Source organism: Ooceraea biroi, chromosome 2, assembly GCF_003672135.1.
Source record: "Ooceraea biroi isolate clonal line C1 chromosome 2, Obir_v5.4, whole genome shotgun sequence".
NCBI classification, from domain to species: Eukaryota; Metazoa; Arthropoda; class Insecta; order Hymenoptera; family Formicidae; genus Ooceraea; species Ooceraea biroi.
Window position 1 is genome coordinate 10580449 of NC_039507.1, and position 23646 is coordinate 10604094.

The 23646-nt window shown below is 44.3% G+C and overlaps 1 protein-coding gene across 5 annotated transcripts in view; it reads left to right on the top strand.

The window, feature by feature from the left end:
• Positions 1 to 23646, top strand: part of LOC105279153 (protein scalloped) — a 142559-nt gene that overhangs the window by 92704 nt on the left and 26209 nt on the right. For all 5 annotated transcript variants that reach the window (XM_011338731.3, XM_011338732.3, XM_011338730.3 and 2 more), the window contains 2 exons: positions 10272 to 10396; positions 13220 to 13358. In XM_011338731.3, coding sequence (XP_011337033.1) covers positions 10272 to 10396; positions 13220 to 13358 — 264 coding nt within the window. The remainder of the gene's footprint in view (positions 1 to 10271; positions 10397 to 13219; positions 13359 to 23646) is intronic.

Here is a 23646-nt window from a genome sequence, read left to right on the forward strand (position 1 = left end):
GTACCGCGTTAACTCGCGCAACATCGCGATTTTGCCACTCGCTCTCAAATTTGCGAAAGCGGAGAAAATGTCCGTCTTTTTGATGCCTTTGTAAAAAATTCAACGCGAGAAAAATCTATTCCGGTCAAAAGAGTGTATTGATGTCTGTTCACATTTTGACGGTAAATAGTTCGATATTGAAAGCGATAAGTATTTACGTAGAATACTCGATACCGTAGAATGGAAAATGTATTTCCTGTTGTCACGTTAACTAGGAAATCATTTTCGCGTATCCATAGCATCGAAATCGGATCATTAAAATTATGTCGTTTTCGATCTCCGCTATGAACACGTTTAAATAATCTCTGTCATAATAACAAACTGGAATGACATTTTCTCATCATTTATTTACGGCGAATAGTCACGTCGAAAACCAAAATAGACAAAATGCACGCTTCCGAAGTTAGTAGCAAAAAACGAGAATAAGTAGAGAAACGCGAATATCGAATATGTTTACGTCATTTGATTCTCGAACGACTCCGTCGTTTCGTCCGTATTTCGCGTGAAGAACTTTGCGAAGTCTAGCCGGCGATACCGACGCGTTTCCTGTTTTCTTCGGCGAGTATCTCGCCGACGCGCGTAATATGCACCCGCGTAATTACGCGAATTATACCGAGACGCGCGCGCGAGAACACATCGACTTTCATATCGGCAGACCATGCGCGCCTCCTCTCTTGCTCTCGCTCGTCTGTTCGCTCGTTCTTGCTCGCGCAACGTCGAGAAACGCAGCCACGAAACGGCGATCTTATGCAAATCGATTAACGGTGCATCCACGCGCTGTTCTGCTGCCTTCTCGACGTAAGGCCGCGATATTGGCTGATAAATATTCACCGTGGCCTCTCTCTCTTACGACTCCTCGCCCGTCAGTGCGTTCATTCCTCTCTTTCCGGCCTTTCGGCGGTGCATCGTTGCTCAGGGATCGTTAAGATAATGAACTTCTTAATAAGACGAGATTCCTCGTCCGTCGCGTTGTGCCGGCGATAATCGCACCCGTCTGACCCGATCCTCCATGCACCTCCCCACAAAGTGCGTTGCCGTTTAAAGCAATCGGAGTAGTCCATCGTAGCTCGTCCGTAAAATTCGTAATTCAAGAATCTTTCAGCAAGAAATATATGATTATTGGCTTTGTCTTCTTTTGTTGTAGTATTAACACGAAAAGTTTATATTTTTAAAGTTAGCCACACAAACTTTTGAATATCGCGCTTATGATATTGTACGTTGTCCCGAATTTATTAAAGAGAATAGAAAGATTTCTGTATAATTCCAAATACACAATCTTTCTCTAAGAAAGGGGAACCTTTCTTTGGATTTGATGTTTTTTTTGTGAAGAAGCTTTACGACTCTCGATTGATCGTGCGAAAATATTGCTGTGTCGGTCTACGCCCGATCTGCACAAAGGAAGAAAAAGAGCGAGAGCGAGAGAGAGAGAGAGAGAGAGAGACTAACACGATCTCTAGGACGTTTGTCGTCGCGCGAGACCAAACAAGGATCCTCGCGTCGTGGTCCTACCGGACGATGATCCGCCGTCGATGGATCCATCGCCGCTCTCGTGAATCGTGATCCGAATCGACAAGAGGTGCCGCCGGCACTCGCTTTGTCGTGCCTCCGTCGCATTTTTCCTTTTTTTTCGTCGTGCATCGACACCAGAACTAGAATGACGTAAAGCGGACGAGAGGAAAGGTCGGGAGAGCGAGAGAGAAACAAGGAAGAAGAGAAAGAGAGATGCAACGGGAACCGGTTGTTGGCCTCACCAGCAGCTGTCTTCCCGAGGAACGCGAGGAGCGAGAGAAGAGCGAAGAAACGCTACACGCGCTCGATCGACAACTTGTACGACTCGCCGAGCTAGTTTCTGAAGCTGAAGAGCAGGAGAGTTTCGGTATTTCTGAGCATCGCCAATGTAGACAGGGAGGAGAAAGGAAGAGAGAAAGAGTAGTTCTTCATTGCTTTTGTTCTCGTTTTAACCCTACTTTGGTCGCATTATCCTCGGGTTTCTCCTCATTGTTGCTCGTTGCATCGAAAACTGTAAATCAACACCGTGGATAATGTTTCTCCTACAAAGCCGAGGAGAATCAGCTGTTCGACGTGACGACGGTAGCGGAAACTGCTTAGATGAAGGCTGAACAAAACGGATTGAGAAAGACGGAGCGATTATCCCGATCGCGGATTGTCGATCGGGTATTGTGGGTCTTGCAACCGAAGAGAATAAACCACTAGTTGAAAATTTGATCGAAAATTATATTGACTCTGTGCTATTTAATGCAATAATTGTCATGAGCATAATACACAGGATATGTATAACTATTAAGTCTTTCTTCGCCATGATGATTTTAATGATTTTCATTTTTCTATCTTTCTCTCTTCCCTTTACTCTTCATCTGCAATTTGTCTTAATAATATTTTTTAAACGCAAGAAGGTATAAAAATCTCTCTCTCTCTCATGCAGATTGTTACGGCTATTAGCTGATTAAATACGACGATTCTCAATTTTTGCTGTGATAATATTCCGGCTTTCTCCAAAGTTCTCCAACGGTTTGTCAACCTCTCGACGTTCTCGTCACCTGCGTCTTCGATTCCCCTCATTTTCATGCTTCCTTTCACATCACGCTCTCGATGATTTCCCTGCTTCTTCTTCACGCTCTTAAAGTCTCTCGCTCGCTACTCGCCGCTGTTTGTCCGATACACAAGCAGTCTTGGTGTTTGTCTCCTCCGCGTCTTCTTCTCGTCTCAAGAGCTTATTACGCTGGCAACGTCTCTCTGCGGTTTTTAGCGGAAGATTGCATTATTTGTCATTAAAACCATATTAACTCTTGCCGCGCGCGCGCCAGGTGCAGGCAAATGCAATTACACGAACCGCGAGGTTCCGATATTAATCCTGTCGCTTGCTCTAATTCGAGCGCTCCTTACCGATTATTTCGACGAGGGCGATTATTCTGGTGCCAACCTAACATATTTCAAGATGCGAAGAAGGGGCAATTACGTAGCCGTGCGATCAAAAATAACGATTGCACGTCATTTTCATTACATTTCAAGATGCATTTCTATTTTAGCCAATATTCTGTTTCTCCTTTTACGTGTGAATACTTTGAGAAGTGATTTTTTTCTATTTTTTTCTGTAGAAACATAAAATGTCGTTTTTTGTCATGTTTGAATGTCCAATTTTGAACTTTCATGTCATTGATCTTTAAAATTAATCATATTAAAATAGGTGGCATTTAACTATTCACTTCTTTATTAACAAATCCTAACATTTCGTAAGAATCAACACCCAAAGACTATCAAAATACGACATTGTCATCAAGAAAAGATATCAAATTGGAAGCACACTAACGCAATTTACAAAGAGGCTGCGGCGTAGCCGAGGCCTTCTATATAAATTTTCCAGTCCACGCGCGCGTTTGCTATCGTCTCGAAAGTAAATAGCGTGCATTATATTACGCGGCTCGTAAGTTTTGCGCATGGTCAGTAATTTTCGCTTTACGCACTCGCGCTCTCATTTTCTACGAATATAATACGGTTAATGCTCCTCGATTCTCCCGAGACGGTTCTCCGACGGCGGCGATAGCTCCCTATCCTTATTCTCGAGGAGCATTCAATTATTGACTTCAATTCGGAGCCGACACATTAGCATAGCCCTGAATAATTCATGGTCGAACGGTTAATCCCGCAGTATGTAAATTAATCCCTCTAATTGCGAGCGACAATACGACGAATCGGTCGAAGCCCGAACGCGGTCCCGAATCGTTCGGTTTATGTACATATTCCTCAGTTTACTTTAACGAGATGATGACATATACATATAATAATTTTGCCGCGTGAGCTTTACGAATCACTCTGCTCGGAATCACTGACCCGAGCTAGCGATCCCGTGAGATGCAGAGAAGGCCTGTCAACAATCAACGATGAAATTATTTCGGAGGCTGTCGGTTGTCCTCGTCATCGAAGGATCTCCGATTCGCCGGATCGAGTGTGGGTGCCACGGATTATTTTTCTTTCTCCCACGAGGTTTCTCTCTCGACGAAATTATCTCGTCCTCCAATCCACTTCGGAAGCCTAACAAACCTGGTCGCGATGGCAGCTGGCAATTACCGCGCGCGCGGTTTCCCGCTAATCGGCTTCGTGCAGATCGCGAATCTCGCTCTTCAGAGAGTTGGCCCGATGGCTTCGATTCACGACGGTGCACTCTCACGGCCCGATTTTTTCCGCGCGTAAATAGACGACCGTCGTCGTCGTCGTCGTCGGATGCGGCGCGCGCGTGAAACGGAAAGGAGGCAGCTCCGCTCCGCGCATTGATCGTGGAAAAACATTATACAAAAACAAAAACATTAGGGACTACGAGCGAAGCTGAGCAAACTGGCTAATTGAACAGCTCGCGAAAGTGGCTCGTGTCTGTTGTGATTTCCATCGCGTTACCCCATTCCCGCGGGGATTCATTTTTCGAGGGAGGGAGGACACGGAGGGGGGACTGCACACATCGGGATTTTGCATGAGTTTCCTCATTGCGTGTGCGAATGAAAACTCACCGGCACGCGCGCGCGCGCGGACGCGGATTAGTCTTTTTTTCTGCTCGTTAAGAATTAAAGAGGAAAGCTGTTGCTCCGGGGAATCGGCATTGTTTTTCTCCTCTCTGTGCGATGAAATCTGCCAATATTTTCCGTGCAAATCCTCCTCTCCTTCCTGTGTCCGCCCTATCGCAAAAATTCATGTTCTCGCGAAAAGCTGTAAGTGCGTTTATTATCTTTCCCCACTTTACTTCGTCCCCGTCGTCGCGTCGCGTGCTTCGCTTTTCTTTTCAATCGCTTCGGCCTGCAAACACGCCGAGGGGATGATTCACCGCGTTTGCCGCGCTCCGCGAGTTCTTGCACGAGTTGAATACGCATACGTATATGTACCTACGAAAACATGATAACGCGAAGCGAGCCTGCTGTTTTTCATTGAACCGCGCGGAGATTAATCACTATCGTGCACCTCGAATAAACGCGCATCTGTGGCTGCGGGGCGAGTTTTTCATCGCTGGAACCACGACAAAGAAGCTGCACTGCGAAGACTTGTCGTTCCATTATCGGCAAAAAAGATTGGTAGTTTAAACTTTCATTAACCGGTTGATACGCAAAATAGCAGACATATGGCCACGTAAATCCCTTCCCTTTATATCGCACGCGCTTTAATCACGAGTCCAAGGTGAAACATTGTACAAAGATACGCGCGAATCAAATTCTCACGATCACGCTCCACAAAAATACTTGCACTCTCTAGATGAGAACACGATGTAACCTCGTAATGAGCTCGTTTCCGAACTGGAAATTTAAGTGAAATTTCACCGTGTTGGGATTCAATGAAATTGTCTTTTCCTTCGTTCAACGTCCCGCTCGAACGTTCGTTCCACTTCGTGTTAAAAGACCACATGAGTGCATTAACGCGGCGCAATAATTTCCGCGTAATCGTCGTTTCAATGGCTCGTGCCTCTACGCTGCTTAACGCGATATTTTATCTAAGCCGTATAACGGGCGGGCCGATTAAACCCGATTCGTCTCGGTCGATTTATAAAGTCGGTTATACGCGGGCTCTCTCACGAACCTTTTACTTTGCCGGGGCAGTGCGCGTATAATCGTTCGATAATATCGAGACGCGGCTCGTGCCAGAACCGATTAGAATTCTTAATAGCTCGCATAAAAGACGGAGCGCGTCGTCTCTTAATCAATTTTACGGCACGGTAACTCGCGGCCAGCATCGGGACGCGATAATTAATTTTTCCGGAAAATTTCCGTTCCCGCGCTTCTTTATGCGAGCTAAATCTCGTTACGACGACATAAAACTGTCTTATAGTAAGCCATTTGCCATGTAACAACGTATAAGCGTTGTATATTCGCGTTATGACAATCTTGCGATTTTTGTAATCTCTGATAATAATGGAATGTTGCTAAATACGATAAAAAATATATACGTGTCATCGATTTTTTTCCTTTCTAGAGATTCCTTTTTTAGAATAAAAATCAAGCTACGTCAATGATCTCTACACCAAGAGCGATCGAATGTATAGAGATTTCAGCAAACAATTTTTCAAAGTTGCAAATAAGAAGAAAGATGCCTTTAAATCGCGTAAATGCAATTCCTAATTATATTTGCTTTTCACTAGCGTACGACATTCTTTCTCAGAGGACACAGTGCCGAGTTAGCAAATCGAGACGGAACTCCGCGTTCACGCGGTTGCGGAAAAATAACTCTATCAACGCGCCGCGCGAAAGATTCGTCCACGTTATGAAAAGGTTTCCCCAAAAGCTCGCGAGTACGTTACCGGGCACGCACACGTGCACTGAATACGCGGCCACGCGCTCCACAATGTCGCGTGTACGTGCATGCAACTAGGCGAGGGTGTGTCTGCACGCGTTATACCGCGCGTTCAGCACGGGCAACGTAGGGACAAGAGAGGCGATATATAATGTTCCGCGATATTAAACGGGACGCATTCCACTGAAGCCACCCTCTGGTCCCTGCTATGAATGCTTCCACGACCCCCGTCTCCTGTCTCATCCCCTGGCTCCGTCACCCCCCGCCCGCCTTTTCGTCCGACCACCTCCGAAAAGCGGAGCGAGGAAGACAGATAGATAGGCGGATAGATAGAGATGGGAAACGGAGCTGGCCTACTCGACCAGGGCCACCCTCGAATGGTTATACGCCAAATTTACAGCTTAGCCAGTGCCGCTACCATCCACGAACATGCGGCGTTTACTACCACTACCCACCCCATGAGAGAGATCCGTGCAACTGATACATACAGCGTCACTACATGGCTCAAGGATAAAGCCAAGTGAGGACATTTTCCGGTTGTCCCTACGAAGCGACGTCCCCGATGACGAATTTGCACGATATTTCAGCCGATTGTTTCTTAATCTTGCGAAACTCGCGACTTTGATTTGTTTTCTCGTAAAACATGGTGGAGGTGAACTTTAAAGCTTACTAAAGCCTTGCTTTAATAAGTGCATTTTAATAAATTGTCGTCTTTGAATATTATAAAGAGATCGCAAGTGATACATTCCTATTGTTTTAATTAATAAAAACACGCAAGTGAAAGATAAGTAATTATTGGGATCAAACGTTGCTTAATGAAATTGACGATGCGGTATTTCTAAGAGACTCGGTGTTTACCACACACGTGAAATAACGTAGAACTAAACTTACGAAGACGCGTTGAGAGATGCACATGGCGATCTCATTCTCGCGAATGTCCGCGACATTCCGAAACGTCCACCCTCCGTCTCTCGAAAGTTTCTTCATTCGTCGCATTGCCACGACTTCCACGCGTTGAGCGTTCCACATTGCTCGCAATGTTCATTTCGCGAGATTCATTAATGCAATAATCTAAACGGTTGAATTAATTAATACAATTAACACTGATAATTACAATCGGATTAAAAACTTTTGCATAAATGCATGTGACATATCTTTATTAAATACAAATATTTGCGAATTATTCTGTTATTACATGCAATGCGCTGTACTTTTAATATCTTCCTTTTTGGTGTATTAAAGCAAGGTACAACATAAATGCGAATCTAAAATATTACACACAGGAATTATTTCTTTTATTAAAAAAAAGTGTGACCTCGACCTAAAAATAAATATCACTCTGTGGGAGGATCATACATTGTATCGTATATTACGTAACCAATTTAATGTCACCTTAAACGCATTTTCAAATTGGACCCTAATAAAACAGTTTACCAAATTCGACCTAACCAGCCGATGTACACACACGAGCTCATCGTCTCTCGTTGGGGGTTGAAAATTCGCCGTGACTCGATCATTATTCAACTAATGCCGGGGAGATCTAACGTCCCGCAATATCTGCTGGCCAGTAAAAGCGCGGATAATGGAGAGAGGGACAACGCACACCGACTTCGTCGTCCGCGATCTCACGCGCGATTCCGTCGTAGTAGTATCCCGGGGACATTCCGAGGTTTCGCCCAGCGAGTGAGGCGCCTCCCTCTCGAAGTCCCCGGCACCCTATCACGGCCGGCCTGGTCATACCCTATCCTTCATCCGAACATTTCCATCCCTCGGGCAACCTTCCCCGCGCCAGACCAACCCCCCTCCCCCTTTCCCTCGCCCGCGAGAGCGGCGCGCCGAATGCAACCGTACGTCATCCGCTATGATCTATGTCTTCTGCCGTCCTGGCAGAATCGCCGCGCCCGACCCCGCAACGGCAACGGCCTCGTGCATGTGCACGTGCGTGTAGCCGACACACACACACAACGCGTACATCGTGGCCTCTTCCCCTGCCTTAACCCTCAGGCGTCCCCTGCCGTTTCCGCGTACATACACGTGCGAGAGTACGTACGCGTCTCTATTAAGCCGCCGCTCATTTTCAGGCTGCATATTGCACTCGCGAACACACGTATATACACCGTTAGCCCGCCGGATGATTGCGGGTTACCCGCGCATTTTCACGGGGAGCACGAATATACCGAGATTCAACTCTGCCCCCATATCTCCCTTTCTCCTTCTCTCTGTGTATCAGTAACCGCCGTTGGTCTACGGGTCAGACAGTGTCAGCGTATTCCAGCCAATTCTGGAAGCAAACGACGGCATGTCGAGACACTTGCTGCTATAATATCTTGAAAACGATCATTTCAACTTGAACTCGGGACTCGACGACGAAACAAGCCTGAAGACGAGCTTCAAGTGCAGGGGAACATTTTAGTTAAACATACAGGTTGTTTCAGATGAAACATATCATGATACATCGTTGAGTAACAATGTCCCTCAATGACATCCCTTGTCATGACTGACCGCTCTTTGCAGAAAGACACTCGATAATTAGTTCACCGCTGTAACCTGGTGAGCCCGATTCCAGTTCTCCCTCTTTCTCTCTTTACCTCTCCCATTCTTACCCCCTGCCCACGAATCCACGCAGTAGAGCGCGTAACATGAATATCTGCGTATAATTAACAATTATCCGTCTTGATTCCCCCGAGAGTGCCGGGAAACGGCCGGCACATGCGCGCGTTGGATCTCCGTGAATGTTTCTCCGATGAATTTCGTCATCACGACGAATGCCACGGGGGAGAGGGGGGGGGCACGGGGCTGGGAGAGGGGGAACGGTGATGGTGCAGAGGATGCCAGGGAGCCAGAAAGGGGTCGACGACGGGGCAGCACGCTCTCGGCTTTCGGCACCCGGGGGTGGTTGTGTTGCCACGGGATCGGGATTTGCACCGCCACCGGCGGCGGTGCGAGCTCGGTCGGGGGTAGGGGTCTTTTCCGGGGGCTTAACACACACACTCCACCCCCGGTAGGCGGAGTGTACCGCCTACGAGCTACCCCCACCGTCCGCCGTGGCACTGATACGCGATATCAGCGAACACTTGTTGCTCCGGACGAGCAGTAGATCGGCGGCCGACTACCGTCACCGCGTTCCCCCTCGTTCATCCCTCGCCACCCCGTTCGCGACCGCGATTTTTCACGTGCTGATTTTTCTGCCGTGTCCTCACCTCCCATCGGCGGCCGCTCGCTCCGCGCGCGCGACTATAATCCGATAGAATAATATTCCATCGTCGAAAACGAGCTCGCCCGCACGATGGTCAGCGGAATTAATTCGTTATTCCACCACGGACATTGTTAGAAATAATAACGCTCGCGAAATTGGGAATGCACACACGAGGCGCGCCGAAAGCGCTGTAATGATTCTGCTGTCATGAAGAAGACCACAGAAATTCTTGCTACTCTCTTATCTCGTGATTATATCGGCCTTTCCCATTGGGACATACGTGTCTTCATATGAAAAATTCATTCAAATTAATAATATTAATATTAAAATTATAATGTGTTATTGTCGAAGAGTATCATTGAAATCATTACATGTATTTTAATAGTGTTTTGCAGTAGAAGCAATCACATCAGTAGGTTGTTATTTTTCCTCACTATATATGTGTATCATTCTTTATTCTGCTCAGTCAACTTCTGTCATCGCATACATTATTCTCATTCTTATACTTTAAGCATAGACATACGCTTTAATTTCTAAATAATACAAAAATAATTTGTAGGATAGCTTCTGTGAAAAGGTAATTTGGTGAGTGCTTTTTCTCTCTTTTTCTGCCTGTTATATCTTGCTTGAAACTTTTTGCACAAAATAAAGATCGGTCTTAGCTCGGTAATTCTAGATCACGAGCGGCAGCTTGGTACTGGCATTTTTCCGAGGAAAGTTAATAAACCGAGATCTCTCTTGTTTGTTGCAGGCAGTGCGGTGGCTGCAGCCGACACCATTTCCACTCCGTGGACCCCCGCGAGTTCCGGGCCGCCGCCCGATGCCAACGGCTCCGGCTCGGATACGAAGAACCTCGACGTTGGCGACATTAGCGATGTAAGTCGACTGTGCTGTCTTCAATTAAAAACAGCGACGCCGGAGCTACGAGTGCAGTCGCACCCTTTTTCCCTTCAATTAGCTCGTCGACCCGAGTTCGAGGGGACGAACTTTTTCCGGCTCGCGTTTACCTCTGTCAAGGAAAGAGAGCCTTCGGACTTTCATGGTAGAAGCGACGTTATCATGCCGGAAATGCTACCGCTTCATGTGAAAATTTAGATCGAGCTGACAATGAGTGAAATTTTACGCGGCAAAGCGTAACGGCATAGACATAATTTAACGATCGATAATAACGATTTTCTTATCTGAGCCGCGAGATAAGATTTAATTCGAAATTTTTTGAATAATGAAATTTATTTCTTGCCGTGTGATGAAGAATTTTTTAAACGTCTAAAGAAAAGTATAACGTTTTTTTATTTAATGTACGCTCTTCAATTTTGCTCTTCACGCTATTATGATCAAATACAATTGCGTTTCTCATCGTCGATGAAATGCATCTCAAACAAACGATCGGTCGATTATTAAAACTATCATTTTCGAGGTACGAGCACGAACTCCACTCCACTAGTCATGGCATAGCTATCCTCGATTGGTCTGGAGGTTTTGTTCTTATCAAACGCCGCTCGCTCGTGAACGGCAATGGAACGTCTTCACGTAATCATCCACACCCGCAAAATCTAACTAGCCATTCGCGCTTCTTGTCGATCAGGATCAGGATCAGGTAGAAACTTACTAATCGCGGATGTTGGAGACGAGTGAGTGCAGCTGGACATGCAAGTATGCATTTTTGAAGATCTGGTCAAACATCGAAAACTCGGTAACGTTATTCTATTTGGTTCCGAAACCACCGCAAATTTGAATGAAAGTTTAACATATTTAACATATTTCTTCGACATTTTATTGATTTATTTAAACTTATCAAACTGCTTCCGCGTTTTTTAATTTACTTAACGAGTCTACATTTGCATACATATATATACTTTACTAAAAAAACTAGTACTGTAAAACAGCATCTTGAATACTAAAGAGTCATGAAAATTCACGGGATTACTTAAGCATCAATTTGTTAAGCTTAGCAGATGCAAATTAGATTGATTTGCGTTAGATGTACGAGACAATTTCAAAGCTGAATAATTTTATAATTTTATTTTCTCATTTTTATCTTATAAATTTTTACACATAATTTCTCTGGACATATTTAGATGCTTTATTATTTTATTATTTATTATTATTTAATTATTATTCTTTATATAATTATTATAATTATTTTAATTATTCATTTTATTTACTTGCAACATATAATATTATATAGAACTAGAAATAACATTTCGTTTTTATTTAATATTCTTGCAATGATGCAGCAATTCAAACGAGCGAAATATCGTTTCGCAGTAGCGTTTATCGTTGATCTACTCCTCGATCAAAGCGTTTGAGATCAAATCGAGGAATTTTTTGTACCATCCGGAGAGTCACCCGTTCTGGATTGCGTGCTCGACGATATTATATCGAACGTGGCGAACGTGACTAGGGTTCTCGGAAGGAACAAGCTTGCTTCCTCGCACCCTTTCCGCACTTCTCGGTATCTAAACGCTCAGGATAATCGTTCGTTTCTCAGCTCTTCGTGCGGCACGGAGGTTCTCGATTCGTTGAAATTCCAGTTCCGACGAGTACCCCGGATTACTACGGGATTCCCGTGTATCGCGTATTCGCACAACGTCCTTCCCTTGCGCGCCACATCGAACTAGGAGATCACCCTGTATGTCGTGCAATCGTTCGACGCGATGGACGCGTGAAAGAAAAACGAAAAGATAAGCGAGCACGCGAATCTTTCTCCTTCTCAATTCGGCGAGAGAGAAAGACTCGAGGGTCCAGTCACTCGGCCACGTTCCAGGCGTGGCTTCGCGATTCTTTAGAGATCCTTTGTTTCAGAGGGAGGAAGGTCTACGTGGTTCGGGCGGTTCGGCCACGTTCGTGATCGATGCGGCAGATAAATCGCGTACGCGCGCGTACGGTCAGCGGCAGAATCGGAGATAAATGAACTTTTCTCGCATCGTACGTGTTTGAACCGCCGAAATGCATCGTGCCAAAGACATTCCCACGCGACGGAACATAATCGTGACGTGACAAGTATTTGCGCGAGGATCAATAATAGGATAGTTCTTGAAACCAAAACCATTTTCTAATTGGAAACTAGTAGGTTGCTTGATAGAAGCTCGAATTTGATTCTAACATGTTTACATCAACGTAAGTTTTCAAACTTTGATATTTACGAAATTAAATAAAAGCGATTGAACCTATTACATTTTTAACATTTTAACATTTTATCAGCTTTACATCGAACTTTATATGGAAAATATAAGCCAATAAATCGAATGTGTTCTATTGCAAATGAACTTTCTGCCCATATCGATGTATTTCACATAACTCAGAATTCGTTAAAAATTATATTGCCTCGTCTACTCGCCCAGCGGTAAAGCCGGTAAGGCTCAATATGAGGTGTATAAGTATTTTGGTTGTAATTATGTCATTTATGTATTGATTATATTTGATGCAATTTTTGTATATTTTGATTGGATTCCTTGTGAAATCTTTATATTGTACTAGAGGGATTCTTCCCGTAAATAATAATAATAATAATAATTTTCTAATTGCATTTATAAATAATTAGTTACACGAAGCAACTATCTCTTTTTCTCGCGGAGTCGTAGACAATGACCATTAAAGTCTTATCAAAAATTAAGAACGCATAATTGCGAGCAATGGGCCGTAATTGCGGTCCGCCCTTCCTTGAGCCATGCTAAATTACGTGATCGTATTTTCCAGGACGAGAAGGACCTTTCGGCAGCGGACGCGGAGGGTGTGTGGTCGCCGGATATCGAACAGAGCTTTCAAGAAGCTCTTACCATATATCCGCCATGCGGTCGACGCAAAATCATCCTTTCCGACGAAGGGAAGATGTACGGTGAGTCTTACAATTTCCTTCTCTACTGTTCCTCTATCTGTCGTATGGAAAACGACGGGTTGGACAAGCCTGCATTAGAATATTGAAATAATATACATGTGATTTCATGCATTTCCATTGCTTTCTCTCAAACCAGTTTTTCGACAATATGATTTTACAGCGACACAGTCATAATAATTGACGAAATTAATATCGCTTGAGTGTGTCTATATGTATGCGGTATTTAATTATTCGCTTTCACGAATGATCGAAATATACTCGCATTTTCACGAGACTTTTCCTGCCCTTTACCGATCCGTCCGCGTTACGGTGCATTTATATAAGACCAACCACGAAGAAAAGCCCAAGGAAAGAACGCGCGTTGTTCACCACGTCGTCATCATCGGCAGCGATCTCCACCTCCACTCGCCCTTCACGTACGCGGAGGCGACGACGACGCCGGAGAAACGTCCAGACGGACGTCGTTATTGCTCTGGTGCTGAGGTCAGTCTACGTGACTGACCAGATATTGCCTGACACGGGACCGGCGGTTCTACCGTGGCCACCGCCGTAAACCACCACCACCATTAACCGCCATGAACTCGCCACCGGGGCAATAACGCCTCACCTTTGGAGCAGGATATTTGCTCCCCCTCTGTGACTTGGCCACGAACCCTCGCTTTATGCTCTCTTTGCGTTTTAATTTTCTTCCTTGATGAATTTGTCGTGTCCTGTATTTTAATAAATAAATAATTGCTATACCGGTGATTGGTTCGAATATTGGTACACGACGCTGCATGGATGACGAACATAAAGTTGTCGTAGCGTGATGATGTTAATTAAGCCCTTTAAACCGATGATGAGCAACAAGTGTATGGTTTGCACAAAATTGAATTGAATTTTAATGTGTATTACATTTGAATAGAAATCGTATATTGCAGTGAGTTACTCTAATGTAGTCATTATAATTATGACTCAAATAAAAATATACAAACAATATATTTCGAAATTTTTTACAATTGGATAAACTAGTCCATATTTATAAAGTATGTTTAAGTTTGAGATAAAATAGAATGCTTTCAAATTTTTCGTAAACATTTTCGTGCAAATAAGAACTTTCAGAAGTTATCTTCACTAAAAGCATCAAAATTAGTTGGTTTAGTTTTATGATAATTTTGCAAAGGTGGACAATTCTCAGCAACCGTTGCTGCTATTATTGCCGAGAAAGCTGTAAACAAATTCTGAAATTCACTCCGTCCGTCCCTCACTAGATTTGCGAGTGCAGCCGTGTACGTTGATTCTTTTCTTCCATTCTTACGTCTTGGTGGGCAAATTTTCCAGGCTGTTCGGCAGGAGGACGTAGGCCGCGCGCATTCGCATGAATCCCATTCGTTAAGGCACAATGTCGCTTAATTTCCGGAAGCACTTGGCGCGAAAAGCCAAGCGAGTGGCAATTCAATCGCGGCGCGCGCGCTCTACGAAAATGGAGCTTAATTCAAGCTCCTCCGTGTCGACGGTACTGGCGGATGGAAACGGCAACAACGACGACGACAATGATGTCGAAGCGACGTCGTCTCTCTCGCTGCTACCCTTATTCTCGTTCTCGCTTGGCGCGAAGTACGAGAGAACTCGCGATCGCGAAAATTTTAATAATGTAATGATGACAGTGGCGTTTGTTGAACTTTGTGTTACTTTGTCTTTGCAAGAATGTTTAAAATGATAGTGTACAAATTCAGGTATAATAAGAAGAAAACGAGTATGAAATATTTAACATTCAAGATTAAATGGCAAGTGAGTAGGTATCTCAGTCATATGATCAAATTGTGTCATGCAAATAATTTCGAGTTATTAAAGGACTTGAAGAGCGAAGAATTTAATTGAACATCTAATTAATATTGAATTTTTTCTCGAAAATTATTGAATACAAACAAAGTTTAAGTCAAAGAACTTATTCTTGCTCTATATTTTGCAATACAAAATATTATGATGTTAGCGCATCCGTAGTACGTTATTTCAAAAGATTTTTCTCCATCTCTTAGATATCTAATTAATTTAGGATATTCTCCGAGGGGAAGAGAGAGACGACCGATTTCTGGAGTACAAAGTTGCTCGGGGGTGTCTCAATTGAAAATCGCTCTCGCGGCGCTATCTCGTCGTCGCTATCGAGAAGACGAGCGGGAGAAGTCGCTCTCTCCGGGACGCAGTTTACCCCTCGGTAATTTCCCCCTGGCATTGAGGAATGCGAAAGTCGGCGATTCTTCGTGTAGACGATGAAAGAGAGGAAAAGAGAGGAAAGGAGGGAGAGAGAAACACGCGCGACGCAATATAAGATCGATCTTCGACGTCACGAAAGACGAAGGAGCGTCGTCGTCGTCGTCGTCGTCGTCGCTGCCGCTGCCGCTGCCGTCGTCGTCGCCGACGAGATGCAGTCGACCGTCCGCCATCCGGATGGAAACAAAGGATAACGAGGCGCGAAAATCGCTTAACGCGATTGGCCATCGATCCGACGGGAAACTTATCTCGCCCGTCGTTGCTCACTCGCCGAGCCAATAAAGGAGAGAGATCCCTCGGCCTTTCCGCGGGATTAAATATCTCGGGGCAATTTACCTCTCCTTCGATCTCCTCCTCTTTCCATTCCCTCGTCCCCAGTCCCATCCTCTTTCTGGCCTCTTTCTTTTATCCTTGCCTAGTCGCTGACGCCCACGCCGAGATTTTACCGCGAAGAAACGATCACCTCTCCCGCGATGCAGGAGAGAATCCAATTGAGGAGAATCATATCGGAAATTTTATTACGTGTGCAGCACGCTGTAGTTATTGATAATTTTACAGTGAAGACAGCTCGATTCTGAGATTGTCGCGAGATATAATATGTCAATATGTTGATTGTTATCATTGGGATGTTTAAGAGAGTCTATACCACGTGATGGTTTCCCAAAATCGATTGTTTTTGTATTTTTTTAATGCTTAAAAGATTATAGTAAAATTTGTGCATAATTAATAATTTAATGGAGGTTACACGGACGTATTGAGAATAATGTATGGATATAAAAATGGAATCGCGACAGTAGCACAGTATCGACACCGTGAGGATAAGCATCGAATCTTCGTTGCCGAGATCCGAGCGCAGAAAGCGACGTGTGAGAATAAATTGCTAAAAAAACGCACAAGAAGCGAGACCTAAGAAGTTACCACTGAAGCAGAAGACCTCTTATATGCACTCGGAATGAATACACTTTAGTTTATTACGAAAGTCAATCACTCTATATAAAATAATCGGTTGTAAAATTTTTAACGCGTTTTTCTCGAAATTATATTTTTGTAGCTAGGCGCATCTCGGCCAATTTTTACCTGAATAATTTGCAATTTAGACAGAATGTGTATAACAATATTGTCTTTAGTTAAGCGTATGGATTTTTTGATTAAACCATTTGTTTTTGAAAAACGATTAAAAAAGTAAAAAATTTATGACTAAATTTCGAACTTTTATTTTTTAAACAGTGCCATTTTGTTACAAATTCATGTTTTAAAAAAATTCCTACGCTTAACTGAAACTACACTCATATAGGTTAAAACGACATCAAAATTTTTTATTTTAGAGATTCCGTTCAGACGGAGTAACGTCCGTGCAGCTCCGATTTTTATGCGGAGGTACGCGGCGTCGTATACTGCACGAGCAAATATGAATATTTTTAATTAATTTTTTTACAACCTGTTTAAGATATATATTTTAAAGACAGCAAAATAAAATTTCATCATATGCTATCATGTCTCGCAAAAAAGTCACGAAAATTGCCTATTTTTTCTGCCGTCACAGGAAAAAAGTCGAGATACTCGACTTATTTATTAACAGAGCAACGGCCAGGTTGACAATTTGAAACCTCTATGGTCCATTAGTTCAGGATGAGTTTTTGATGCACCGATATTTTCCTGTATTTATGTAGTCAGTGAAAAATATGGGGTTACCAGAAAAGTATGCTTCACGTATCACATTTTATATATTACATTTCGTAAATTTCAAAGTCTAACGAAAATGATGGTCGCGAAACATTTGGAGGTTTATCGCGAAAATTGTACGAGCGAGGTGACAGCACGGTGGCGGTTTGAAAAAAGAATGGGTCACGCCTGACAACTGTAATTCGGTCGATAGAGCGCACTCACCGACAGCGCCATGGAACTCGATGAGGATCCGTTAATTGCCCTTGATGAGCAATACCGCGTTAACGTCCGAAGAACTGGTCGGAGGACCGAATTCCGCTCGATCCGCCTCATAAACCCGTCGCGCTTTACAGAAGGATTGCTTCACGAGATCACCGTGATACGTGCGCCAGCGAAAATCTCTCGCCCGAAAATTCGCCGAGCTTGCCGCTCGCCGCGTGAACCTTTTGCGAGCGCAGTCGATAGTCCACAAGCAATGTCAAAGTGGACTTCCTGTGTGTCGGAGCTGTGGCATACAGCGGCAGGGGGTGAAGAGGGAGAGGGAGAGCTCGCGATATTCTTTGTGGCCGTTTCGCCGAGATGGAAAAGGAGCCTTCTTCTCTTCCCCTCTCCCTTCTTCGTCCTCTTTCGTCCGAGCGGAAAGAAACCACACCATCCCTTCTCACGAAGGACCAGGTCCTTCGCCCTTACGTCCACGGCATCCAATAAACCGGCAGAAATAAAAGGGTCGTGCACGTCCGTCGTTGTCGTCGTCGTCGTCGTTGAAGCGCGGTACGAAGAGCGAGAAGACGCGCGCGCTTAGAGGAGAACGCGCGTTTAGGTTCTTGCTTGCTTATACACCTCAAAGAGAAAAACCGCCGCTGCGGTCTCCCGGAACACCTCGGCGTGCGGCTTCCACCGATGTAACGTCTCTCCCGTGGGTCAATGTTCCGGAACGAACTCCGTAAATATAGTTTCTTGCAAATTTCCTCGTCCCTCTCCCTCCGTCCGTCTCCTGGCCCGCTTATGCTCGTCCGTCCAATCGTCCGTCCATCCATCCGCCCGTCCGTCCGCCCGCTGGCGTTTACCAAGTAATATTACACGACCGCCAAGATACGCTGCCTTCGAGCGACTAGGGAGGACTTTTGAATGGATTTTCCGATCTGTCGGATCCACCGTGACACAAACTCCGCTCGTTTATCGACGCGATCTCCCATCGCGCACGCGATACGTCCAGAATAATCGCGACTCCGGTCGAAAGCACCGAAAACGTACAGCTCGATGAATAATGGAGGAATAATGAAGTAAACTGGTTTCTCGATTGCAAGTAATGTGTCCACGTGGATAATACTGTGCATATTAATCAATCGCGTGAATCGTGCGGTGAATGCGTGCGCCGTTCGTTTCCGAGATCAGCCGACAGCCGAGAACGGAGAATTCAAGGTAGAAAGTTGCAGGTTGAAAGGAGAAAGTCTAGGGTTGGCGATCGGCAAGAGTATCGATTTACCGAAATTACATTTTCACATTAAAATTATAATATCGTGATAACATTATCCGCTTTATTTCGTACTGCATAATGCATTTATGAAATTTATCGGTGAAATTTTACATACATAGCTATAGTTTCATTATATCTCGGACGATCTGGAGGTGAAATTGTACCGGAAACCAATCCATAATATTTGTGTAATAACGATAATCTTCCCAATTAAGTTCCCATACTTCAAGAGTACGTTTTAGCAGATTTCGTGTCGGTAGCCGCGAGCGATTCGGACGAGCGAGCGAATGAATGAAAACGAGCCGGTAGCGTGCCGCTTGAACTCAAACTGCGAGTCTACATTCCTCCGAGTCGTATTTAAACAGATAAATCGACCGCACGCAGACCCACCTGGTCTTTACTCGGCTCAAGTGATCCGCACGATAAATCTGGTCAATCTCTCTTGTCGATATGAATCAGGAATGCATCCGTGGTACTCCAATTAATTGACCAGCTATAATTTACTGCGAAGGATGACAGGGGCGCTTTTGCATCCGTTGAAGGAACTTGAAAGCGAATCAACAAATTCCGAATTTCGAAGCAATCCTTTGTCACCATGATTTCTCCAGGAACCTTTTGCGCAGGTCGCATTGTGTATATTTCGAGATGCAAATGTGCTCGCGCGCGTCATAGAAAAACAAAGACGTCATGCTCCGATTTAGTATAATAAAAAATATTTGATTCTCGCACGGTGATGCGATTTCGGAGTCTTCCGCCGCACGCACGTGGATTATTCCTGATATGAAATACAAGAGGGGCATCCTGCGAGAGGCCACGGGATACGGGAACGTGCGAGGATACAACGGTATGCCTCGGCACTTATCTGATCGCTAATAACACGTAGAGAGATGCCCGTTACGGATGGGATAGCGCTCTCGCGGGTACGTAGCGTAATCGCGCACGCTCCGAGCCTTATGGAGCCGAGCTGTGTACGTCGCGCTACGTGCGCCGTCGTATCCTGGTTTATGGGTCATCGAGCCCGGGCGTCGTTGCAACCGAGGAATCGCATCGTGCTACCGCCATGAATCCTCGATCGTAAATCGGCGCACACCGCACGCGATCGCATCGTGCCCAGTCATTAATCCGCACTCGTTTTAACACGACGTCCCGCACATGCGAGAGCGCTATGCCGCTATTCCATAAAGTCCGCTCTTAATGACGAAACGCAGGAAATTCGGATCTCCGTCTCCGATCCGATCCAATCCAATTCGAATCGAATCGATTCGATTCCTCGCAATGTTCCTTCCGTAATCCCGCGGCATGCTTCCATGCCACGAAAATACACTTTAGTGCATTTTGTGGAAATAATATACGCGATATAATGCAGTACGCATTACGCGAAATGACATTATTATACATTCAGGATGAAATAAAATTTGTAAAACGTTAGCTTTTTTGTAGAAGAAATTTTGTAGAATCAGTTCTGTGCTGCGAGGTGCGAGGTACTATTTGTGTAACATCGTGTACTATGTGTAACGATATACGCGCTTTGTATCTTGTTCAGAAATATTGGTTGCATATCGCGAAACGAGAATAACCAGTGTGATGCCGTGACGCAAAAAAAAACAAAGAATAAATGACCCACATTCGTGTAATTTCTTGCTTCTCTGTGACATACAGCTATATCTATTGTTCTCATTTCGAGCTGGTCGAGATACGATCTTTGTCTGGAATTAAACTTTTTGTACGCACTCACTCCTCTTTCTCACCCTTACCTGCTTCTAACACAAATTTCCTTGCATCCAAAGTCGCTTCACATGGGACACCCGGTGCATCTATTTGAGAACAGTTTAGACAAAGCCATATTCCGGGAACATATTTAGATAGTTTCGCTCCTAAAAGCTCGTAGAGATTAGGTAAGGCTTACTGTTGTGTACAGAGTGCATCACCGCGAGTAACGAGGGGATTAAACAGTCATAATATCCCTAACATAGTCACAAGTGCTTCTTAGCTTTGATCTTCTGAAGCAAAGAATCGGCACGCATAAACGCAAACGATAATGCTGCTATCGAGAGCAACGTGAAAAAAACTTGCAACTGAAAGAGAAACGATGTTTCAGCTATCGAAATCGATACAATATACATCAAATTCTGACGAATAAATTTTGAAAATATAAAGTTGATGCTTGATGTGTACTTTAACGGATGTTAAATAAGAAGAACGTTTCTAATGAAATGATAATCTACCTGCTCGTGATTTATCTTCTCAGAACTTGGTCTGAAAGGATCAAAACCTGAGTCATGCTGAGAAGGTAACGCTGTAAAAATCTGTTTGAAACATAATTCTTTTGCTCTCTGAATCATTGGTTTTTTGAAATGAGAAAAGGTTGAACATTTACGGGTATATTTCGAGCCATTGATACACTGCGATTTTCCTGCGGCGCGATAGGACCCTATATATCGGTACAAGTGCTTAGAAAGGTATAGTCGAAGGATCGCTGAAAGTGGTGTGAGTACACACAGGCGCAGAGGGTGGAGAAGGAGAAGGTGGAGGTAGTGTCCAGTTATTGACCGGCGGAAGGAGGGTGTCTCAGGCGTCCCCGACGCTTTCCCCGGCAATTCTGGAACCGTCGCCTTTCGTCAACGCGGCGACTCCAGGCACGATGAATTTTGAGATTTAGGAGTATATATCAAAAGTCATACCGGTTTTGCTCACTGCAGAAATTCCTCGATAAAGTTAATAATGTTTTAAACTTTGTCGAGGAATTATTCCTTAGTGACAATTTTTATATGGAAGACTGCAATTAATTATATATAATATTTGTTAATTGTATCTCTGTTATTTTGTTAATAACATACTTGGAATGAAATGGGGAAATAAGACTGTTCAAATATTTATGCATGCGATATAAGGCATGTTGAAAAATTACGTTAAAATACACGCATGTACAAAACGTTCATTTGTCCATTCTCAAATTAGTACATTTCGAAATCGTCGGACGTAGTTAAATTAAAAACCGCTTTCAAACATTTATTTATTACTCTTGTTGGTTATTCGGTACTACATATATCGAATATTTCGTTCATAACGAGATACAGGGAAGTGGCCGTTAAATTTTGTTAATTCGAATCCCAGGATATTTTGAAAGAGTAGCGTCAAATCAAAGCGCTTGCCGTAACCGAACATTAAACGCATTCAAAACAGATTAATCTAGATTAGCAAGAATATGTCATTTAATATTTAACACCATGTTAATATACATAACACTATTTTAATTTTAATTAATATTGAATAATGACGATATTAAATACTATATTAAATCAATATTAAATATCTTTGAGTAAACCAGTAAAACCACAGAATTGATCTCAAGTCTGCGAATGGGCGATTCAAGTAAAATGGATCTTCGGTATGTAGCAGTTGAGCAAAAACAGAAAAAACAAGTGGCAATTTTTCAAGGCGGTCAGGATCAGTGTCGGTTGCGAAATAAGAAGCGTCGAGCGGATAATATTCCACGTGGCGCGTCCCAGTGCGCGTTAACGAGATACGGAAGCGCAATTTCGACGCTCTTTCATGCTCCCCGAAGCGACCGGTACAGTCGGCTACGGAGTCCCCCGGGGGGGCTTCTTCCTCCTAAGGACATCCACTCCCGCTCCTTTCGCAGCGCCGATCACCGGGAGCTTCTTCCTTCCTCCTCGATATCCGATCCAATAATCCGATACCGAGCGGCCGTCGGAGCGTGAAATTATGGGCATTGACACGACACCGCGGATTCTCCTCCAAGGAGGGACTTTACTCCGACGACGACGACGACGACGATGACGACGGGTAAGACGACTCGCCGAGAGATCAAACTTTCTCTGCCCAAGACGTGATGTGGCGCAATGTTTCTTAATCCTTCTCGAACGAGTACTTTCAAGTTTCGAGTGCTGAAAATGTTGACGGCACTTTCGCGATTAAGTACGTATCGTTTGCGTAATGATAATACTATAGTATTTTCCAGTAATTAACGCTTAATTTCATAAACTAGATCTCATATGTAGATGAAAAAAATGTAACTGGAAAAGAATATCTATTTTCATAGTTGTTCATCCGCGAGGACCGTTTAATATCAATTTTTATTTTTTAAACATATATATAACTGAACTTTCTACCAAAGTAACTGAGATATTTTATCAACATGTAGAAATAAAATATCCACCAAGCTGTTTATATACACCGGATTTATTAAATAAAATTACTTATGAATTAGCGATTCCTATATTCCAGCTTGCACGCACGCGTTAGTGCTGAATAGAATAATTGCATCAGCTGCGCGAACGTGCAGACTTACGGAGGTGCAAAACGTTCACGCTAGTTTCAGACTGGCGCAACAGCACGCGCACGTGCGTACGCGTGTGCGTACATGTAACTGTGGGCAAAGTGGAAACGCTCTGCCACGTATCTGTACACGTTCAACCACCCACTACACAACCCAGACACACACACACACAGACGCACACAACTTTGTTGGAGGTCCAGCGCGGGCACTCGAGTGGATAGGTCGACGAGGGATGTAATAATCTGCGTCCGCATTGTCCGTCTTGCCGAGCATGGCCGAGTCCTTTGACATCTCGCGGAGTTTAATTAAACTCGAGCGTATAATAGCTCCCCGACGACTACGACGACGACAGCGACGACGACGACGACGATAGCGGGGAAACGGGCGAGCGAGCCGTCCATGATCCGACGTCGTTGCCTGCCGCCTGCGTTCGTCGACGCCGCGTTTTCCTGTACCTGACCGGCATTTCGCCGGCTGTCGTCGATGTCTTGGTTGTTTTGCGGATGCCGCTGGGGCGTTCTGACGTCTCCTATCCCCATCGGAAACGTGGCAGAATCACCAAGACGGTCTTTCTTCTCCGCGCGCGAGATCGTGTA